General features: G+C 35.5%; 1 protein-coding gene across 9 annotated transcripts in view; it reads right to left on the bottom strand.

Moving 5' to 3' along the window:
- Window positions 1-22,433, bottom strand: part of SENP6 (SUMO specific peptidase 6) — a 133,059-nt gene that overhangs the window by 17,571 nt on the left and 93,055 nt on the right. For all 9 annotated transcript variants that reach the window (XM_043439585.1, XM_043439587.1, XM_043439588.1 and 6 more), the window contains 9 exons: window positions 20,794-21,029; window positions 17,990-18,160; window positions 17,235-17,268; window positions 16,397-16,591; window positions 15,208-15,434; window positions 13,749-13,858; window positions 13,516-13,632; window positions 6,267-6,389; window positions 4,844-4,936 (listed from right to left, as the gene is read on the bottom strand). In XM_043439585.1, the coding sequence (XP_043295520.1) occupies window positions 4,844-4,936; window positions 6,267-6,389; window positions 13,516-13,632; window positions 13,749-13,858; window positions 15,208-15,434; window positions 16,397-16,591; window positions 17,235-17,268; window positions 17,990-18,160; window positions 20,794-21,029 (1,306 nt within the window). The remainder of the gene's footprint in view (window positions 1-4,843; window positions 4,937-6,266; window positions 6,390-13,515; window positions 13,633-13,748; window positions 13,859-15,207; window positions 15,435-16,396; window positions 16,592-17,234; window positions 17,269-17,989; window positions 18,161-20,793; window positions 21,030-22,433) is intronic.

Genomic DNA, 22,433 nt, shown 5'->3' with positions numbered 1-22,433 from the left:
GTTACTCTGCAGCCATGATAAAAATGAGACAAAGCAAGGTCATTTCATAATTGTCTTACCAGAGACAAATATAAGGTCACAATGCAACCCTTCAAAATACCAAATATCTTTTTGCTAAATGAGTGAATGCATGCTGCTGGAGTGGCTGTGAGGAGATACCCCATGTCCAAGGGCAAAGGAGAAGCCCCAGCAAGATGGTAGGTGAAATCACCTTTAGAATCAAACCCCATACCCACAAGAGATGCTCAGAGGGCTCAAACATACCTTGTGTACACCAGGACCCAGAGACCCCACAGAGACTGAGACAGAACTGTGTTTGAGTGTTTCCTGCAGAGGTACAGGTAAGCAGTGGCCTGCCGCAGGGGCAGGGGCTCTGGGTGCAGCAGACCTGGGTATTGCATAAGCCCTCCTTGGAGAAGGCCGCCATTAACGCCACCATAGAGCCACCAGAACTTACATAGGGCAGGGGAAACAGACTCTTGGAGGACACAAACAGAACTTTGTGCACACCAGGACCCAGAAGAAAGGAGCAGTGACCCCACAAGAGCAGCCCAGACCTGCCCTGAGTCTTCAGGAGCCTCTGGCAGAGGCACGGGTCAGGGGTGGCCTGCTGCAGGGTTGGGGGCACTGAGTGTAGCAGTATAGGCATGGGACTTTCTGAAGGAGGTCGCCATTATCATCATTACCTCCACCAAAGTGTGGGCCTAGGTAAATAACAGGGAGGGAACACAGCCCCACCCAGCAACAGAAAATTGGAATAAAGATTTACTGAGTATGGCCCCGCCCATCAGAACAAGACCCTGTTTCCCCATCAGTCAGTCTCTCCCATCAGGAAGCTTCCATTAGCCTCTTATCCTTCTCCATCAGAGGACAGACAGACTGAAAACCACAATCACAGAAAACTAACCAATCTAATCACATGGACCACAGCCATGTCTAACTCAGTGAAACTATGAACCATGCCGAGTAGGGTCACCCAAGACAGATGGGTCATGGTGGAGAGTTGTGACAAAACATGGTCCACTGCAGAAGGGAATGGCAAACCACTTCAGTATTCTTGCCTTGAGAACCCCATGAACAGTATGAAAAGGCAAAATGATAGGACACTGAAAGATGAACTCCCCAGGTGGGTAGGTGCCCAATATGCTACAGGAGATCAATGGAGAAATAACTCCAGAAAGAATGAAGAGACACAGCCAAAGCAAAAACAACATCCAGTTGTGGATGTGACTGGTGATGGAAGTAAACTCCGAAGCTATAAAGAGAAATACTGCATTAGAACCTAGAAGGTTAGGTCCATGAATCAAGGCAAATTGGAAGTGGTCAAACAGGAGATGGCAAGAGTGAACATCGACACTAGCAAACAAACTAAAATGGACTGTAATGGGTGAATTTAACTCACATGACCATTATATCTACTACTGTGGGCAAGAATCCTCAGAAGAAATGAAGTAGCCATCATAGACAACAAGAGTCTGAAATGCAGTACTTGGATGCAATCTCAAAAACGACAGAATGATCTCTGTTAGTTTCCAAGGCAAACCATTCAATATAACAGTAATCCAAGTCTATGCCCCAATCAGTAATGCTGAAGAAGTTGAACAGTTCTATGAAGACCTACAAGACCTTCAAGAACTAATACCCCAAAAAGATGTCCTTTTCATTATGGGAGACTGGAATGCAAAAGTTAAGAAGTCAAGAGATACCTGGAGTAACAGGCAAATTTGGCCTTGGAGTACAGAATGAAGTAGAGCAAAAGCTAATAAGAGTTCTGCCAAGAGAATGAACTGGTCATAGCAAATACCCTCTTCCAACAACACAAGAGAAGACTCTACACATGGACATCACCAGGTGGTCAATACTGAAATCAGATTGATTATATTCTTTGCAGCCAAAGATGCAGAAGCTCTATACAGTCAGCAAAAACAAGACTGGGAGCTGACATGGCTCAGATCATGAACTCCTTATTGCCAAATTCAGACTTAAATTGAAGAAAGTGGGGAAACCACTAGACCTTTCAGGTATGACCTAAATCAAATCCCTTATGATTATACACTGGAAGTGACAAATAGATTCAAGGGATTATTTGTTAGACAGAGTGCCTGAAGAACTATGGATGGAGGTTCATGACATTGTACAAGAGACAGGGATCAAGACCATCCCCAAGGAAAATAAAGGCAGAAAGGCAAAATGGTTGTCTGAGGAGGCCTTACAAATAGCTGTGAAAAGAAGAGAAGTGAAAGGCAAAGGAGAAAAGGAAAGATATACCCATTTGAATGCAGAGTTCCAAAGAACAGCAAGGAGAGATAAGAAAGCCTTCCTCAGTGATCAATAAAAAAATAGAGCAAAACAATAGAATGGGAAAGACTAGAGATCTCTTCAGAAAAATTAAAGATACCAAGGGAACATTCATGCAAAGATGGGCACAATAAAGGACAGAAATGGTATGGACCTAACAAAAGCAGAAGATATTAAGAAGAGGTGGCAAGAATACACAGAAGAACTGTATAAAAAAGATCTTCACAACCCAGATAATCATGATGGTGTGATCACTCACCTAGAGCCAGACATCCTGGAATGTGAAGTAAAGTGGGCCTTAAGAAGCATCACTACGAACAAAGCTAGTGGAGGTGATGGAATTCCAGTTGTGCTATTACAAAACCTAAAAGATGATGCTGTGAAAGTGCTGCACTCAATATGCCAGCAAATATGGAAAACTCAGCAGTGGCCACAGGACTGGAAAAGGTCAGTTTTCATTCCAATCCCTAAGAAAGGCAATGCCAAAGAATGCTCAAACTACTGTACAATTGCACTCATCTCACACACTAGGAAAGAAATGTTCAAAATTCTCCAAGCCAGGCTTCAACAGTACATGAACCGTGAACTTCCAGATGTTCAAGCTGGATTTAGAAAAGGCAGAGGAACCAGAGATCAAATTGCCAACATCCGATGGATCATCGAAAAAGCAAAAGAGTTCCAGAAAAACATCTGCTTCTGCTTTATTGACTGTACCGAAGCCTTTGACTCTGTGGATCACAACAAACTGTGGAAAATTATCAGACCACCTGACCTGCCTCTTGAGAAATCTGGATGCAGATCAGGAAGCAACAGTTAGAACTGGACATAACAGACTGGTTCCAAATAGGGAAAGGAGCACGTCAAGGTTGTATATTGTCACCCTGCTTATTTTAACTTATATGCAGAGTACATCATGAGAATCGCTGGGCTGGATGAAGCTCAAGCTGGAATCAAGACTGCCGGGAGAAATACAAATAACCTCAGATATGCAGATGACACCACCTTTATGGCAGAAAGCGAAGAAGAACTAAAGAGTCTCTTGATGAAAGTGAAAGAGAAGAGTGAAAAAGTTGGCTTAAAACTCAACACTCAGAAAACTAAGATCACGGCATCTGGTCCCATCACTTCATGGCAAATAGATGGGGAAACAATGCAAACAGTGAAAGACTTTATTTTCTGGGGCTCCAAAATCACTGCAGATGGTGATTGAAGCCATGAAATAAAAAGATGCTTGCTCCTCGGAAGAAAAGTTATGATCAACCTAGACAGCAATTAAAAAGCAGAGACATTACTTTACCAACAAAGGTCCATCTAGTCAAAGCTATGGTTTTTCCAGTAGTCATGTATGGATGTGAGAGTTGGACTATAAAGAAGGCTGAGCACCAAAGAATTGATGATTTTGAATTGTGGTGTTGGAGAAGACTCTTCAGAGTCTCTTGAACTGCAAGGAGATCCAAACAGTCCATCCTAAAGGAAGTCAGTCCTGAATATTCATTGGAAGGACTGATGTTGAAGCTGAAACTCCAATATTTTGGCCACCTGATGATGATGCGAAGAGCTCACTCATTGGAAAAGACCTGATGTTGGGAAAGATTGAAGGCGGGAGGAGAATGGGACGACAGAGGATAAGATGGTTGGATGGCATCACTGACTCAATGGACATGAGTTTGAGTAAACTCTGAGAGTTGGTGATCGACAGGAGGCCTGGCGTGCTTCAGTGCACGGGGTCTCAAAGAGTTGGACACAACTGGGCGACTGAGCCGACTGACTTCTTCATCCAAACAAACCACTGCTTCCTTAGACCTTCCCTCAAACCACCAAAACAAAGCCTAAATTCTGTTACTGTCTCTTGCAATCACATTTTTACTTAGAGGAGTCATGGTCAGCCATGGTGTATGTTCTCCCTTAATGCAAGTAGTAAACCCATGCTGCCCAATTACGAGAGTATTCCTGGAGGTCTTTGGCTGGAGGGCAGGACAAGTAGAAAATGAAACACAGAAACTCTCAAGTTTAAATTGTATAATAATACTAACCTATACATCTATGCCTCTCTAGTCACTGGGTGAGAATAAGACAAAATGTTTACCACCTCTATTTACTTAGGAAATAGCTTCAGGTAGTCAACATGGCTTTCAGTGAGCAAATGACATAAATCCAGCCACCTTCTCTTCATTTTGGTTGAGTTGAAGTGTATTTTATAAACTAAAAATCCAAATTCTTCTGTGTGACCTAATCACCATTCCGTACAAGGTAGTCTTTTCTATAGGATGTCTGCTAGACCACAAGTACCATTTTTAAAAGATGACATTATTCTACATCAATGAATAAAATGAAATTAGGAAGATTTCTTATTGAGTGCTTGTAAAGTTACATATCTTACATGATTCACTGAAAAAGTATATTAATTTCCATAAAATAAGGAATTTAAGTATCAACATATACAACAAATTTCAGAAAGAAGTTTAAAACTGGATGAATTATTCACCTCATAAACATATTTTCTAAAAATTGCCATCACATTTACATGAAGGAAATTGTTACTCACGCTTCATTAAGGGGTACAAAAATAAAATCCTTCTCAAAAATATCTACATGCCGGGTCCATGTTTTTACTCTTCCATGTCGCTTCTGCTGTATTCTATAAGACAAGAGGGAAACTATCAAGCTTCTGAAATGTTTCCAGTGTTGTCAGCCTATATGCAGCAATTTATACATTACAGAGATTAAGATGTGAACAGATCAAACAGCTGTATAAGAGGATTTAACAAGATGTGAAAAGAAAGCAGAATATCTGAGATGGAGCTGGGAAGATGTGAAACTGACTATCAATGAATCTGGAAGAAAGAGATTCTTTAATTTCTACTATTACTTACTAGGGTGCTTATTGTTGCGGAACTGGTTTTAGCATAAATACTGAGTGCGTATCAGACTGTGACCTATAAGAACTAAGGTGAAGAGAGCAGGAGAAGTGAACACTATTTTATAGTAGATAAAACAGGACAGATTATCAGCACTGGTCAAAACCAACCACTACCATCAACTCTGGGCTTCCCTGATAGCTCCGCTGGTAAAGAATTTGCCTGCAATGCAGGAGACCCTGGTTCAATTCCTGGGTCGGGAAGTTCCCCTGGAGAAGGGATAGGCTACCCACTCCAGGATTCTTGGGCTTCCCTGGTAGCTCAGCTGGTAAAGAATTCACCTGCAATACAGGAGACCTGGGTTTGAACCCTGGATTGGGAAGATCCCCTGGAGAAGGGAAAGGCTACCCACTCCAGTATTCTGGCCTGGAGAATTTCATGGACTGTATATTCCATGGGGTCACAAAGAGTTGGACACTACTGAGCGACTTTCACTTTCTTTCTTTCACCATAAACTCTAAGATACAAAATTAGACATCACTGAAATAGTAGAAAATTTATATTATACACAACAGCCATCAATTCAAGACACTTAATAGCACTGATAACAAAAATGGACTCTCTGTGAGTATCTTCTAACCAATTACCAGCAAGTATTAGAGCTGGATGCACTCACTATATGGAAAGGCATTATAAATAACTCAGGGATCATATGTAGAATACTGTTCCCTTAACTTGTCTGAGAATTATTATCCAAAGAACTTATTAATATTACAGATTCACAGGTTCCACTGTTAGATACTACAGATGGAACATGCAGGGTAAAACAGAGCGATTGGTATTTAATAACTTTCAAGATTAAATAATTATTCAAGTAATTTTCCTTTTTTAAACTTTCAGATATATTTGGAAAACACTGATCGACATATTAGACCTAAAACCTTTACGAATCCCAGGTATTCTTTGGGTTTTAAATATTATAAGCTATATAAATTTTGCTAACAGAATAGAAGGAAAACAGTTGCTTTAATATAAACAAGTGATTTTTTCCTAAGTTAAATTTAAGTGACCTACTACATCTATTAAATATTTTTAAAAAGCTTGACTTACGATAGATTAGTAGTTTCATGAAGATTTCTCCTCTCCCTCTGATTAAGGCGTTTATAGAAAAAAGAACTGAATATATGAATTCGGTCAGCTTCTTCTTTCTTCAATTTTTCAAGCACCAAATACCTGTTTTATAAAAAGCAATTCCAAACAGAATGAATTTAAGTTTGTGTACTAAAAACAGAGTGGTCAAATACCTATTCACCACCAATCTCCATTCCTTTAAACTGAAAGACAGTTATAAACAAAGTTTATTTCATATTCTAGACAATGATTACTACCAGATTATTTGTAAGTAATAAAACATGATATTTGAGAGTAAAATTAGAACTGGAAAGATCTAATCTTTTTAAACAAGGGCATATTTATGAACATTCACATAAACTTTATCAAAGCCAACAAACAGAAATGATAGAAATGCTCATCAATCAATGAATGGAAAATGTAGTATAACCATACAATGGAAAATTACACAGCAATAAAAAGAAATGAAGTCGATGCACGTAGTTTCATAAAAAGACCCTTGAAAATGTCATGCTAAGTGAAAGCAGCTAGTAACAGAAAACCACACATTGTGTGATTCCGTGTATATGAGACGTTCAGAGTATGCACACCCACAGACAGAGTGAGGGACTGGTGGTGGCCAGGGCCGCGAGTACGGTTCGAGGGGGCGGGGAGTCATTCCCAGCGGGCACCGAATTCTGTGAGGGATGAAAATGTTCTTGTGTTAATTATGGTGGTGGCCTCAAAACTGAACATGCTAAAAACCACTGGAGTTATACACTTAAAATGTGTGATTTCTATGGTATGTGCACTATGTCTTAATAAAGCTATCTTTATGTATTGTTTTGTTTTAAACACTTAATAAACTATGATGACCTAGCCACAGACTACTTTTTATAAAAACAGAAACAGAAAGAACCTGTACAGTGGCGAGGTTGTAACAATGACTAATCTTTAAAGTGATCTTACATCAGTTCTAATTTTTCCTTGCTTTACTTGTTTTTTTCCTGAAGGTAGGTGTATTAAAACAAATAGCCATGGTCCTTTAAATTACAAAGATAAATTATGATACATTAAATTTAATTGTGTATGTCCTAAACTCCCTCAAAGGAGCTATGCAAAGTCAAGCTTATGGCCACTTTCATCTTATTAAAATGAGGCTCATATGAAAGCCTTGTGAAATCTCGCACTGAAACAGCAAGTACCTACAGGGCACACCTTTGAGACCTGTCACTTTAATCATAATATTCAATAATCCTAAAGCTCAAACAGGACATAACTTACAGATTTCTTCCTTTAGGGCAATTCAGTGTGCCCCCACAAAAGACACAAGACAGTGAATCAGCTCATGACACAGTTTAAATCAACTGCTGAATTCTACATCTTATATTTAAAACATAGCATGTACTGAATTAGACTTGAACTTCCAAATTGTAACTATAATGGGTGAACCATGCTGCTTTACCACTAAAATGACAATGGCTCCTTTGTGAACTGAACTGAATGAACAATGGGATTTGGTGATTTAAGAAAACGGACTATACTTCATATATAAACAGATCCATGCTTTATTTTTGCAAATGGACAAAATAAATTTATTTAAAGATGAAAGGATTTTCATACAGAAAACTTAAGAAAGATCTACAGACATATTAGAAGTAAGTTTTAGCAAGATGGCTGGCTATAAGATCAGAATATATTTTTACTGAAATACTCAAAAATATAAGTATCAGTCATCTCCAAATTGCATAATTTAGTGGCGGGCTCCTCAAGCTTGGCACCATTGACATTTTAAGCCCGATAATTCTTTGTGGCTGGGATTGTCCTGTGCAGTGTAGTGTGTTTAGCATCATCTCTGGTCTCTACCCACTAGATGCTATTAGACTACATCCTTTCCTTTTGTGAGAACCAAAAATGCCCACAGACACTGTCAAACATCCCCTGGGGCCAAAGCTGCCTCCAGTTGAGAATAACTGATTCAGTGCAATTATAATCAAAATCTCAAAAGGATTTTAAAAATTGTATTTGATGGGCTGATACTAAAATTTATCTGAAAGAATTAAGAAGGTCAAGCATATCCAAAACATTTGTGAAGAATATTGCCTTTTTAGATAACAAGAATAAAGAAACAGTAATCACTGCAGCGTGGGACTGATGCAGGGGTAGGTACACAGCCAGTGGAACAGACGACAGAGCCCTGAGAACAGATCTGTGCCCCTGTTATCTTAGGGTATGACAAAGGCGGGATTTCACACTGGTGGGGAGAGAATGAACTGCTTCACAAATAATACCAGGGCGATTATTTGCCCATATTGAAAAACATGAAATTGAGTCTCTATCTGATACCATGCATAAAAACAAATCCTAGAGGAATTAAGGACATAAAAGTGAAAAAACAAGACTTCAAAAAGCCTTTTAAAGTAACTAGTTCTGTCTCTCTAATCTGATATACATCCATAAGTATTAATATTTCTGTGACTATATATTTCTGGGTTTTTCATGTACATGTATTAGGATTATTCATTTCAACTTGAATAGCTGTTTCTTATTCTAGAATTAAAGGGAAATCGAAGTTTATCACAAAAAAACAGGAATTTCTTTCATTTTGGAATTTGTTTTCTTCAGTGTATAAATCATTTAAATATTGAAAGTCACGAAGTTGTGCACCTGTTATTTTATAAAGTGGACAATCTAATAATTATGAAATTTAATTAAAGGATGAAGTTAAAAAGGATCTTTCCCTCTGTATTTTACTAACATTCTCTAGATACAATGCCCTTCTACCTCTTATAAGTATGGCAAACTGTTTAAAGGTTTGCTTCTAACTTGAAGAGTTAGAAATGGAAAATGATGAGCAGCTCTGGTGGCAACTGAATTACTTATTTTAATAGTGAAATTTGAAAAAGTTTCCTCTTTTTAACTCGCTTCTAAAAATCATGAGACAAATATAAATGCAGACTTTTTAAAAATCATGCATTTTGTTAGATTATTTGGAATAGTGATTTGCATGAGAAAAGGCAGAACTTGTAGACAATGTAAGTTCATTGTATAAAATTTGCTTTAAAGTTTAACTATATGATGTCAAGAGGCCTACTGAAAATATATAAAGAATTTCAAAAGAGTAAAAAATGACTATAAAATCTCTAATGTAAAAAGTGTAGACTAGTATGAAATGCAATAAACTAAAATGTAAACAAAATATAGGAACTTATTTTTTAGATCCATCTATATGCTTTCAGAAAGAATTTTTTAAACATAAAGACTTAAATAGGTTAAAAGTAAAAGGATGAAGAAACATACATCATGCAAACATGAACCAAAAAAAAGCTAGAGTAGCTATATTAATTTTGAACAAAGTAGGATTAAAAACAAGGAGATTATCAGGAATAAAAAGGAACATTATGCAATGATAAGGGGCTTGACTCTCCAAGAAGACATTAACATGCATGTACCTAACAAAAGAGCTTCACAATACATTAAGGAGAAATAGACAAGTCAATAATTATAGTTGGAGATTAATGACTTTCTCAGGAATTGACAGAAAAAGCAGGTATAAAATCACTAAGGACAAAGATGATATGAATAGTACTGTCAAACAACTTGACCTAGCTGGCATTCATAGAATACTTTATCCAGTAAGAGCAGCACTGTTCTACACAATCGCTTAAGATTTTGCAGTTGCTTGGTTTCTTAAGCTAGTATACACTACTATTAAGACATAACATCTTTTGAAAAATTATGGAAAAAATGCAGAACAGCTTACAGTCTTAACCATTTTTAAGCATACAATTCAATAATGTTAAGTATATTCATACTGTGTGAAAGAGATCTCCAAAACTTTATTTTGCAAAAGCAAAACTCTGTATCCATTAAACAGTAATTCCCTTTTCCCTTGCTCTGCAGCCCTCGGTAATCAGTTCTTTGCTTTTCTATGAATTTGACTACTTCAGATCCTCATGTAAGTGGATTCATACAGTGTTTGTCTTTTTGTGAATGTCTCATTTCACACTGTATAATGTGTTCAGGTTCATCCATGTTGTAGCATGCGAAGGGTTTCCTTCCTTTGTAAGGGTGAATAATAGTCCATTATACATATATATCACATTTTGTTTATAACCTCATCCATCAATGGACATATGTGCTGCTTCTTAGCTATTATGAACAGTGCTACTATGAACACGGGTATGCAAATATCTCTAAAATAGCTCTACTTTCAACTCTTTTGTATATCCACAAGTAGGGTTGCTAGATCAAATGGCAGTTCTATTTTCAATTTCTTGAGGAAACACAACACTGTCTTCCGCAGAGGCTGTGTACGAGGGCTTGTACATTGTTGTTCACATTCTCTTGTATAACAGTTATTTTGGGGGATTTTTTTTTTTTTTTAATAAAGCAGCCATCCTACTTAATGGGTGTGAGGAGACCTCACTGTGGTTTTGATGTTCATTTCTCTGATGATTAATAATATTGAAGATCTTTTCATATGCTTTGTTGGGTATTTTTATGAAATAATATCCTTTAATTTGGTTATAAAGAACTTTGAACTTGTCCTTGAATATGTATGAGGTTTCAAAAGAATCTACATATGCAAATGTAGGCATTTAAAATCTAGGACAGTTTCTCTTGCCAGCAAATCTATATTTTAAAATTACCTCTCAAATACCTTCAGAATCTATTGTCTCCTTACTCGTTGTCTCTCTCTCAAAATCTACTCTGCAGGGTTTGTCTTCTTATAGCTCTTTTTCTCATTCTATACCCCTCACTGTGTAATTTCATCCATTCTCCTAATTAAACTACTATCTGTAAAGCCTTCTATCTCTATGTGTCTCTAGGTCAGAACTCAACTGACCTCTATAATCATATATACAATTGTTTATTGACACTCTCCCTTTTGTCATATCAAGTTCGGTTAGTGGCAAAATCATTTGGACATCTTACTAGTAAGAAAACTAGGAGTTATTTGACATCTATTTATTTATCTTCTTAATATGCAGTCTATCAGTCCAGGACTTCTGCTAAACAACTCTCTCCCTTAAGACATTTCATTATTTCTTCTTTCATTCTTCTTCACTGCAACTAAAATGCCTTAACTAGGCTTCTTCTATCACCTTAATTAAATTTCCTTCAATCATCTCTCATCTAGACATTCATAATGAACCTGCTTGTCAAAATGACCTTAAGGAAACAATTATATGTCACTTTTCTGATCAAAATCTTTCATTGTGAATAATAATGCTGTCTTTTCCCAAAGTGTGGGCTGCAATCATGGGCTATAAAAATCAATACAGTGGCTTTTGACAACCAGTTTTTTAAAAAAATATACATTTGAATAAACAAAATATATTGGAGAGCACTAGACAAACTGAACGTTGTTTTGTTTCACAGACACACTCATCTTACATCAGAAAGCAGTAAACACATACAGTTTATACACACACAAACACACTACACATACATGCTATGTATGTGTATTCCAGATCATGACGTAGGCCCTTCGAGGAAAGCTTCTTGATTCCTCATTTCTCAATCCCCAAAGAGAATGATGCTTTCTTTTTCTGCTATGTTTGTACCATGTTAATGCTTCTGTCAATACTTTAATTCCTTATTTGTATTCCCTATAAAATCATGAACTTCTAACACAGTGTGTATGTGTATTCAGTCATTCAGTCATCTCTGACTCATTGAGACTCCATGGACTGTAGCCCACCAGGCTCCTTAGTCCATGGAATCTTCTAGGCAAGAATACTGGAGTGGGTTGCTATTTCCTTCTTCAGGGGATCTTGCTGACTCAGGGATCGTACCAGGGTCTCCTGCACTCAGGCAGATTCTTTACCATCTGAGCCATCAAGGAAGCCCCAAACACACTAACAATAACAATGTAATAAGCTATTATTTATGATCACTTTGCATGTGATATTTTTTCTAGCACTTGAAATGTACATCTTAATTCTCATGATTCTTTCAGATATTATTCCCATTTAAAAAATTCATTAATTTTGAGGATAATTACTTGACAATATTGTGCTGGTTTTTGCCACACATCAACATGAATTTGCCATGGGTATACATGTTTCCCCCACATCCTGAACCTCCCTCACACATTCCTCCCCACCCTATCCCTCTAGATTGTCACAGAGCACCAGCTTTGGGTGCCCTCCTTCATGCATCAAACTCACACTGGACATCTGTTTTACACAGAGTAATGTATACGTTTCAATGCTATTCTCTCAAATCATCCCACCCTCTCCTTTTTCCACTGAGTTCAAATGTCTGTTCTTTATGTCTGTGTCTCCTTTGCTGCCCTGCATGTAGAATCACCCATTGGTGCCATCTTTCTAAATTCCATGTATATGCATTAATATACAGTATTTGTCTCTTTCTGCCCTGCAGATAGATTCATCAGATTCCATACATATGCATTAAATATATGGTATTTGTTTTTCTCCTTCTGACTGACTTCACTCTGTATAATAAATAGACTCTAGGTTCATCCACTTCATTAGAACTGACTCAAATGCATTCCTTCTTATAGCTGAGTAATATTCCATGGTGTATATGTACAAGCATTTCTTTATCCATTCATCTGCTGATTGCATTCATCTAGGTTGCTTCTGTGTCCTAGCTATTGTAAATAGTGCTGCAATGAACACTGGGTCTGAGAATGAAAGCGCAGTGTCTCTTTCAATTCTGGTTTCTTCAGGGTATATGCCCAGCACTGGGACTGCTGGGTCATATAGCAGTTCTAGTCCCAGTTTTTTAAGGAATCTCCACCTTCTTCTCCATAGTGGCTGTACCAGTTTGCAATCCCACAAACAGTGTAAGAGGGTTCCCTTTCCTCCATACCATCTCCAGCACTACCATTCAACATAGTTTTGGAAGTCCTAGCCACAGCAATTAGATAAAAAAAAGAAATACAAGGAATCCAGACTGGAAAAGGAGAAGTAAAACCCTCACTGCAGATGACATGATCCTCTACATAAGAAAGCCTAGAGAAGCCATCAGAAATTACCAAAGCTAGTCAATGAATACAGTAAAGTCACAGGATATAAAATTAATATACAGAAACCCCTTGCATTCCTATTATTCTCATTTTTAAAATGAAGAAACACATACAGAGACATTACTTTCCAAATGTCACACAGTAAGTGGCATTGATGGAATTCAAAATACAATTCTGAGTCTAGAAAACAAACATATACATTATGATGTGTTAAAAATTTGCTGAAAGGCTAGGAGAAAATTAACTTACTTCAAATAAAAGTCTATAATAACATCATTTAAAAATTCTCCTTCACTTAGACAATGCAGGTCCTCATTAGTAACGGAGATGCCTCCCTTAGCTGGAGGTGGTGGATATACTATCAATCTGTAACAAAATTTTAAAAAATAAGCAAACAGAACAAAAATAGGTCTGTATAACACTGAAATGTAATAACACAGAGAAGAAATTTAAGTGTTGCAAATGTAAAGGAATTCTCTCACTTTTCTACAGGACCCATGAAGATGGTATGGCTCTCTCCAGTTTCTTCCTCATCATCAAAAAATTGGAATTCTTGTTTGTTTTTAAGTTGTATTTTAGATTCAAGGGCCACCTGGTAAGGAAAATTAAATTACCAGTTCATAAAATCAATTTGAAAAAATTTCAACAGAAAGATAAAGGCAAGAATGATTTTCAATTAAAAAGGATTAAAAATAAGAAACAGGCAAAGCTAGGGTCCACTTTCTCTTTATCTGTAGCTTCTAGAACAATGATACTTCCGATTTTTGTAACTGGTTTTCTGGTATCTTAGACGTCTAAGATCTCTACCATCCATATTAAATTAGATTATGTTAGTAAAATCCAAAGAACAGATAGTGGTTTTTTCTCCTACAAGTGGAGGCCTACCTAAGTTCAGTGCCTAGGAAATCCATGGGGTATGGGAGCAGAGGCTCAGGGAACACAGTCCATTGAGCTTCAGTCCTCCAGAATCAAGGCGTCCTTAAAGAAAGAGCCTTCCATTGAAATCTGAGTCCATCACAGCTGCCTTATGGCTCCGCTGCTCTTTTCTTCCTCTGGAATTATTTCCTGTAGCCAATTCTGCAAAAGAAGGGGAATGGTTCCCCTTCCTCCTTCTGTTCTTTTCTTCAACCCACTAACTGTGTGAATAGTTCTTTTCTGGTGAAGTCTTGATCAACTTCACCAATATTATGCCTTGGATAGACCTATTTCCAAATTTGTAGGCAGGCTGCAACTTTTAAGTATTTCTAATAAATTGTAAACAAACTGTCAGCAAACTCCAGTTGCTGTGGTAGGAGACAAATTTCAAGTACATAAGTTGTATTTTTACTGATTAACCTATATTGTACACTATAGTAGTATTGTGGCCTTTGATTCAGGTGGCTTCAGAGTTACCTACTACACAATCAATTATTCTAGAATCAGTTATTCTAGAATTGGTGAGTCAGAATCAAAAGGTTTATATTCTTCCTTTCCAAGTTTTCAACCATGTATGCACATATTACACATAAAAGTACAATACATCAGGGACCAAAATGCCTTTATTTGTATTGAAACCAATGTCACCAATAGGAATCACTAGCAAATTTAAGAACTAGAATACCAGTCACTTTGAATGTAGCACTGTATGTATATGTATGCTGGGGGGGTCGGGGGAGGGGGGAGAAAAAGGGACGAGAGAAAAAGAAAAGGAGACAAAAAGTAAAGACAAGAACAGAATGTGGAAAGAAACTAAAATACTTCTGAGACTTGCAGCAAATACTCTTTGTGTCATAAATCACCCACCACCATTAATGTTTTGACACCATATAGTTTACAAATTACATATAAAAGCAAATAATTCTGAAATGGAAATAAAAAGAGCTAACTCCAAACAAGCAATATGATAATAAAACACATTTCCCTTTAAAGTTACCATTTAAAATTACATTAAAAAATAATTACATTTTTAATTTTGTTTTCTTTTTGCACACAACTTCCTTTGATGCTCTCTTCATAGGTTCTTGTACAGGCAACAAGTCTGCTATTGGCTTCATCAAAGGGAATTTTCACAAAAAAATTTGACACATTATTCTTTATACCAATGTCAGTAATAATATTTTCAAATAGCATATTTGCCTGAGGATCAAGGCCATTTTGAAAAATTAGAATTATGTATTGTTCTTCCAAATCTGAAAAGAAATCAATATAATTGTAAGTCTAAAAGAAAAAAATAAATAGATACTAAAATAAAAAGTAACTAGTTATTTCCAAGAACATCACCAGAAATCCTGGTATAAATGTTCAAACAGTGTTTGGCATACAGCGGATATATAATAAATACCAAAATAACGACCAATAATACTGTCACCTAACAATGTCACCTAAGTTAATTGAGAAAGGAACCAGAACACATTACCCTAGCAGCAGCTCTAGAATGAATCTATTCATACATGTAATTAATTTATTTCACCTAATAGGATCCAAATATATTGAGTTTTAAACATACCATCAGTCAATACTGCTGTTAAACACATATAAACTGCCATGTAAATTGGCAGTAACTCCAGATTTAACTGTAAAAACCAATATTCACTAATGTGCCAACTTTTGCAGCTTTCATAGTTATTTATCACTTACTTATCATTAAGCTGAAGGAGCAATTACTGAGAAATATTTTACAACTAGTCACGCTATGCCACAAATGTTAGGGGAAAGGGAAACAAACAAACTGGAGAACCACATTGATTTATTATAGAAAATGAAGACCTGTTAATGAACTTTCAAACTTCCTATTTAGGCTAAGTTTTAAAGGTTGCAATTTGATGGCTGATTTATAGTTACAACTTCTATCAGTACATTAAAACAAAACAAAAAACCTCATTTTCCTCAGATTATATACAGTGTTAAATAAAGACTATATATATTTTGGGGTTTCAACCCATTTTGAAAACTTTCCAAATGGCAAAACCTGGGTTTAATCTTCAGAACTTCCATTTTCTATGGACTTTTCCTCTTCTATAAAATGAGGGAAGTAACATCTTATAATGTCATTATCAAGACTGTAGCTAGTACAAACATATCCAAGGTATCTATCAATATCAACTCACAGTCTGCTAACCAATGTATTGTACATTTGCTCTACATAACTTACTTGTTAACTTATTTACTCCTTTACAGTCATTCCAAACTTTATCCTCCATGTTCATCTGCAGTTGCATGCTCAGCTTCTGATAAACTGCCGGTGTAGTCTGAAGAAACACTATTGGTAATTTTCGGACATTACACCATTCACATTTTGTTAGATCAGAGGTATTTAAAGTAATCCCTACAGGATCATTTTCTGGTTCTGGAGAAAAATAAATGGAAATGGAAAAGGGATCAATTCTTAAGAGGGCAAAACCATGAAGGAGGAAACTAAGGAATTACGATTTTAAAGTACATATTTATTATGAAAAACTGAAAGCGAGAGTGTTAGTTGCTCAGTTGTGTCCCACTCTGAAACGTCATGGACTGTAGCCTGCCACACTAACATGTCCAAGGATTTTCCAGGCAAGAATAGTGGAGTGGGTACCCATTCCATTCCCTTCTCCAAGGGATCTTCTTGACTCAGGGATCGAACCTAGGTCTCCTGCATTGCAGGCAGATTCTTTACTATCTGAGCCATAAGGGAAGCCCCCACATATTTACTATATTCTGTACATGGTAACTCTAGTGGGAAAATGAAGAAAAATCTTTGATCTTAAAGAAGTATCTAAATATATTTTTTCCCAGATGGAAAGAGAATTCTAATGAAGAATACTTAAAAACTTAAACATAGCTTCTGGGATGTTATAGTATGAAAATTCCACTCTTTAAGGTATAATGCCCTTTGTTACGATACATATAATAACTAATTATCTTAGTGAATTCTAAAAATAACGTTTTTTATTCCAGTAAAGTGTTTTAGTGTTAACAAAGCTTAGTGAGCAGTAGGACATAAAACAGCTTACCTTCTAGCTGTATCTTGATAGAATCTAAACAAAACTAAAAATAAGATAAATTAGTAACAATCATAGATTTTTGGGGAAGATTTTGCTACAGAGACCCTAAACGACATGCTTTTGGGACTTAGCCTACAGAAGATTAAGGAGATTATGTTACAATCTTAAATAGAAAATATACATTTGAATTGGACTGGTGCTAGGAGAATAAGAATGAGACAGGTATGATAGGTAAGATAAAGGGACTAAAGAAAGTTCTTTGGGTTCTCTGGACACTGAACTAGTTCAAAAGCACAATGCCTCTTGGGCGGCCACCGAAGTCCAATAATCTATTTCTAGGAGTCACTATGTCACAAGACATTTTTCTGCAGACCCCAAAGCTTCTGAATTCTTCTCTCATAAATTTCCTCAAAATACTGTTTTCATGCATTGGGCTGGCATGAGAATAAAACGGTAACACACTGGAGTGAATTCCAACTCAGTGAAAATAAACATTTCCCTATAATAATTATGCACAACTTTGAATATTGTTAAAATTAAAAAAAAAATTTTTATTGGAATACATATGACAAAGTTTTTACCCACTAACTTTTATGGTGAGTAGCTATTTACAAGTGTCTATATATTCCTAAAGCAACTTTAAATCTTGAAATAATTGTAATATTCTATTAAATATTTTAACTTATAAATTTTAAAATACATTAGTCTTAGCCACGAAATTCTGAATCTTACAATTGGTAGTAAAGAGTATAGTGTGTACTTACAATTACAGGTTCTATTAATAGTCGGAAGAGTGTTCCTACTCGTATACTTCGACAGTTTAAAACTACGGTATCAGAGGAGCTTTGGCAGCTTAAAGATACAGGATCAACTAAAGTGTCTTGAGAAATCACTTTGCGACGTTTTAGAGGTGTGGTGATAATAGAATTACCAAACTGAAAAAGGAAAACAATTTTCACTTAGTAAGTTATTAAAACAAGACTGCAAACTAAGTAGACATAGCGAAGAAGACCCAACAGAAGAAATGTAATTATCAAAACATAAAATTGATTTTACTTCAACAGTGTTAGATGAGTAAGTATTTATTAATTTTACAACAGTAACACTAAACTCTTCCTGTTTCATCTTGCTACTTTACCTAGTTATTAGGTGAAACTCCAGTAACAGCCCAGCAGTGAGAAACGGTACTTTAGGAATCAGACAGCCTGGGTTCAAAACACTGTTTTACTACCTTTCAATGATCTGATCTTGTAAAACTTAATAAAAATTTTGGTTTCCTAAACTAAAATGTAATAATATTTACTCAAATTAGCTAATGTATATAAGCAGCTTAGCATTGTGCTTCATGCATGGTAAAATGCTGGATAACAGTTATCTAGTAAGAGTGGTAGCAGTTGCTATATTTGGATTAAATTAGCAGCTCTTTAGAAAACTGGTAATTTAGGAAAATGGTTATTTACATTATAAAATGATGCTTCTTTATATATTAAAAAGTATTAAATGACTTTATCTGTTAAAATAAGATTTCAGTCATTCCCAAATGCAAATTAATCATAATATAAAAGTGTCTTTGTAAGTACATATTTAAATTAAATGTAAAAAAAAAAAATTAAATGTAATTAAAAGTAAAGATGTTAAAATCCTTATCATCAAAAAAATAAAACAGGATCTTCATTAAAATGAATATTTTCCCAGGTTATGAACAGATATCTATCAGAGAGGTTTAAAAACTTTTTTTAGCTTTAGAATTATTTCTTCAAACGAGATGTTATTTAGCTAAATAGTAAGTTAGGTAATTTCCAGCAATCTAACACTTAAAAATATATTTTATTTTTTTGTACCTTACATAAAAACTCTTATTTATACCCTTTACTCATTTTTCTATAGTTGCTTCTATTTCTTGATTTTTAAGAAATCAAAACTATGTAAAGGACCAACTTATAACTCTGTCACATATTTCACTATTTTTTCCCATTTGCATTACCTATTAAATTCTGTGGATGGTGCTTTGGTTCACTGTATTGTACTTTCCATTGAAACAAATATATTCATCTCTTCATTTATTACTTTTGCTTGTGCTGAAATGTTTGGAAAGGCATTTCCTAAAATTACACTAAAAGTATCAACCTATATTTTTTCTATTATTATAGTTACTTTTGGTTTTCCATTTCTTACTGATCCCATCTTAACAATCAAATATGTATGTTTCCATATTTTAATCTACAACTTTCCATATTCCTGACATATGTACATACAACTTTTTAACATACAAATTTATTTTGTAGGTTCTTTATACAAAAATAAGAAAATATGCATATGATTTCTGCGTCTTGGTATTCTCACAAAACAGTGCCATGTAGAAAATCCTATGCCACTGATACAGCTCCAATTTTCATTGACAATGGCTGTGTAATAGTCCACGGTACATATATACTATAGTTTCTTCAGTAATTTCTGTGAAAGTGAAAGTGAAGTCGCTCAGTCCTGTCCAACTCTTTGCGACCCCGTGGACTGTAGCCTACCAGGCTCCTCCCTCCATGGGATTCTCCAGGCAAGAATACTGGAGTGGGTTGCCATTTCCTTCTCCAGGGGATCTTCCCAACCCAGGGATCGAACCCAGGTCTCCCACATTGTAGGCAGACACTTTAACCCCTGAACCACCAGCAAAGTCCCTATGTAATTTCTATATCACAATCATTAAAATGATTGTTTGCTAATAATTATATTTATATATATAATCAAAGCACTAGAAGTTAAAGATTCCTTTGAGTCTAGGGAATGAATTACTTGGTCATTTAGTATACATTTAAAATATTTTAGTAGATGCTTTTACTCTTTTTTCCAAAAGGCCACAACTTACTTTTCATCAGCATATAAGGAAAGTACCCTTTACCTTGGATTTTTGCCAATATATATGTTAACTGATTTTGCATCAATTGTGAAAGTTTGTTAAGTATATGGTTATATTTAATTTTCTTTGACATGTACTTTTCCTATAAAGAATTTATTTATTTATTATTTATTTATTATCTGAATTTCTCTTCTTTTGGTCTATTCCTATCTTTTTAAAATGTTCTTTTTCTTTCTAACTCTTAATTAAAAGTTCTTGGTTTATTATAGACATCAGCATAGTTTACCTGTATTACAAATATTCCTTTCTAGACCTATTATTGACATAATTCCTTTTGTCATCTGAATATTTTAAAAACTTTACAGTAAAACATAAAATATACTAAAACAATATTATGCTATTAATAAAATATACCCAAGTTAAAATGACCTCTTACTGTCTACTAGATTATACAAATATATGTGTTTTACACTTACATTTTGCTCACTAAAGGTTGATGATGTTTCTTTTTGTTCAATTTTTTACACTTTAAGCCTTTAATTAAAATATATTTTTATGTATGCTTTAATGTTCTTTCAATAATCTTCCCAGTGTCATTTTAAGTTCTACTTAATGAATAATTCATTTTTTCCTATTGACACCACCAAATTATCCTCCCCCAAATATTTACATATCAAAGGAGAAATCTGAATAAATGTTAATAAATGTGAAAAGTACCTGGTCTTTCATTCTTGCTTTTCTTGGCAATGTAACTGTATTTAATTCTGAATCTGCTGGAATGCTTCTTAGTTCATGCTCTATTCTACAAGTGTTTTCATTTAGTGCTGCTTCTACTTTTTCAGTGGATGGTGCTGGGGAAGAACATGCTGAATCAGCAGGTTGAGGAGAGACGCTTTCTCTTCTGTTAGTCCTGTCATTGTCATCATCATCATCATCATCACTGGACAAAATGACTATAAAGAAAGTGTTAAGTACTTCAGGTATTTCATTCTTGTCAGTTAAAAATGTTAAGTACATGACAAAAGTTGGAAATATACAAAATCTGCTTTAGATCTCCTCCTGATCTGAGATTAATAAAAATGAAGATACAATCCATTCTATCTGATGAAAATTTAAATTTGTAGAGCAATTAGAAATAACATTTTTAAAATAACATACAAATGTAAAATTAGTTCTACAATTCATCACAATCACCCACACAGAAACATACACAAGTTACAACAAAAATTGCATGTTTATCATTAGGTCTACTTCAGAGTTCCAGAAAGTCTTAAGTATGAAGAGAATCTGCAAACAAATTATTCATAAAATAGCATGCATTTTAAAAGTCTGTAAGACTGTATGTGATCAAATAATTTTTATCTCACACAAGAAATCACTAATATCACTACTAGTCTTTGGGAGAACCTGAACCAGTGCCTGAAAGTGTAAGTCACTCAGTAGTGTCTGATTCTTTGTGATCCCATGGACTATTCAGTTCATGGAAGTCTCTAGGCAAGAATACTGGAGTGGGTAGTCTTTCCCTTCTCCAGGGGATCTTCCGAACCCAGGGACTGAACCCAGGTCTCCTGCATTGCAGGTGAATTTTTTACCAGCTGAGCCACAATTATTGGACCAATGCCTAATATGCAGTAAATCTTGTTGAGTAAATGGTCATGGGTAAGACATTACATGAAGGTAATTTGCTCTTATACCATGTACTTATCATTGAATCTTTTCAAACTCCTCTCTATATCAGATTCTGCAGAGCCAGCATACTTCACTTGAGTCAAAATCCTAACTCATTACTCTGGTTCACAGATGTATGTAATTTGGACCCAGGCTACTTTCTCATACTGCTTCATTTTTTTCCTCTTTCTGTTTCACCAACACCAGCTTGTTTCTATCTGACTGTAATTCTCCTAACACTTTTGCACTTTTGTCATCAAATAATTGGTTTAAATACCACTTTTTGATTAACTACCCAATCTAAAGTAAGCACACAGATACTTTGTTTATTCACATCAACTGATTTAAATTTCTGTTGTCTTTTGCTGTGGATGTACACTCACTCATTTGTCTCTCCCCACTAAAATAAAGTATAAAGAACAAGAATATTGCCTTGTTTACTGCTATATTCCCAGCATCCAAAATACTATGTGGTAAAGAAAGTCATGTGTTGAAGACTGTAAAAACGTGTAGCAACAAATCTGTTTTCCCCTATCATATATCATACACATAAATGCTTAGTTATTATTTGAGTCATATAACAAGTCCCAGAGAGGGATCACCCCCAGCATCATACCATTCATCTTTTTAATTTTGCTATGCAGTCTCAAAACAAATGCTAAAGTTGTTTTTCAGAAATGATATTTTAT

This window comes from Cervus canadensis, chromosome 20 (genome assembly GCF_019320065.1).
Source record: "Cervus canadensis isolate Bull #8, Minnesota chromosome 20, ASM1932006v1, whole genome shotgun sequence".
NCBI classification, from domain to species: Eukaryota; Metazoa; Chordata; class Mammalia; order Artiodactyla; family Cervidae; genus Cervus; species Cervus canadensis.
This window is presented reverse-complemented; position numbering and strand designations above follow the sequence as displayed.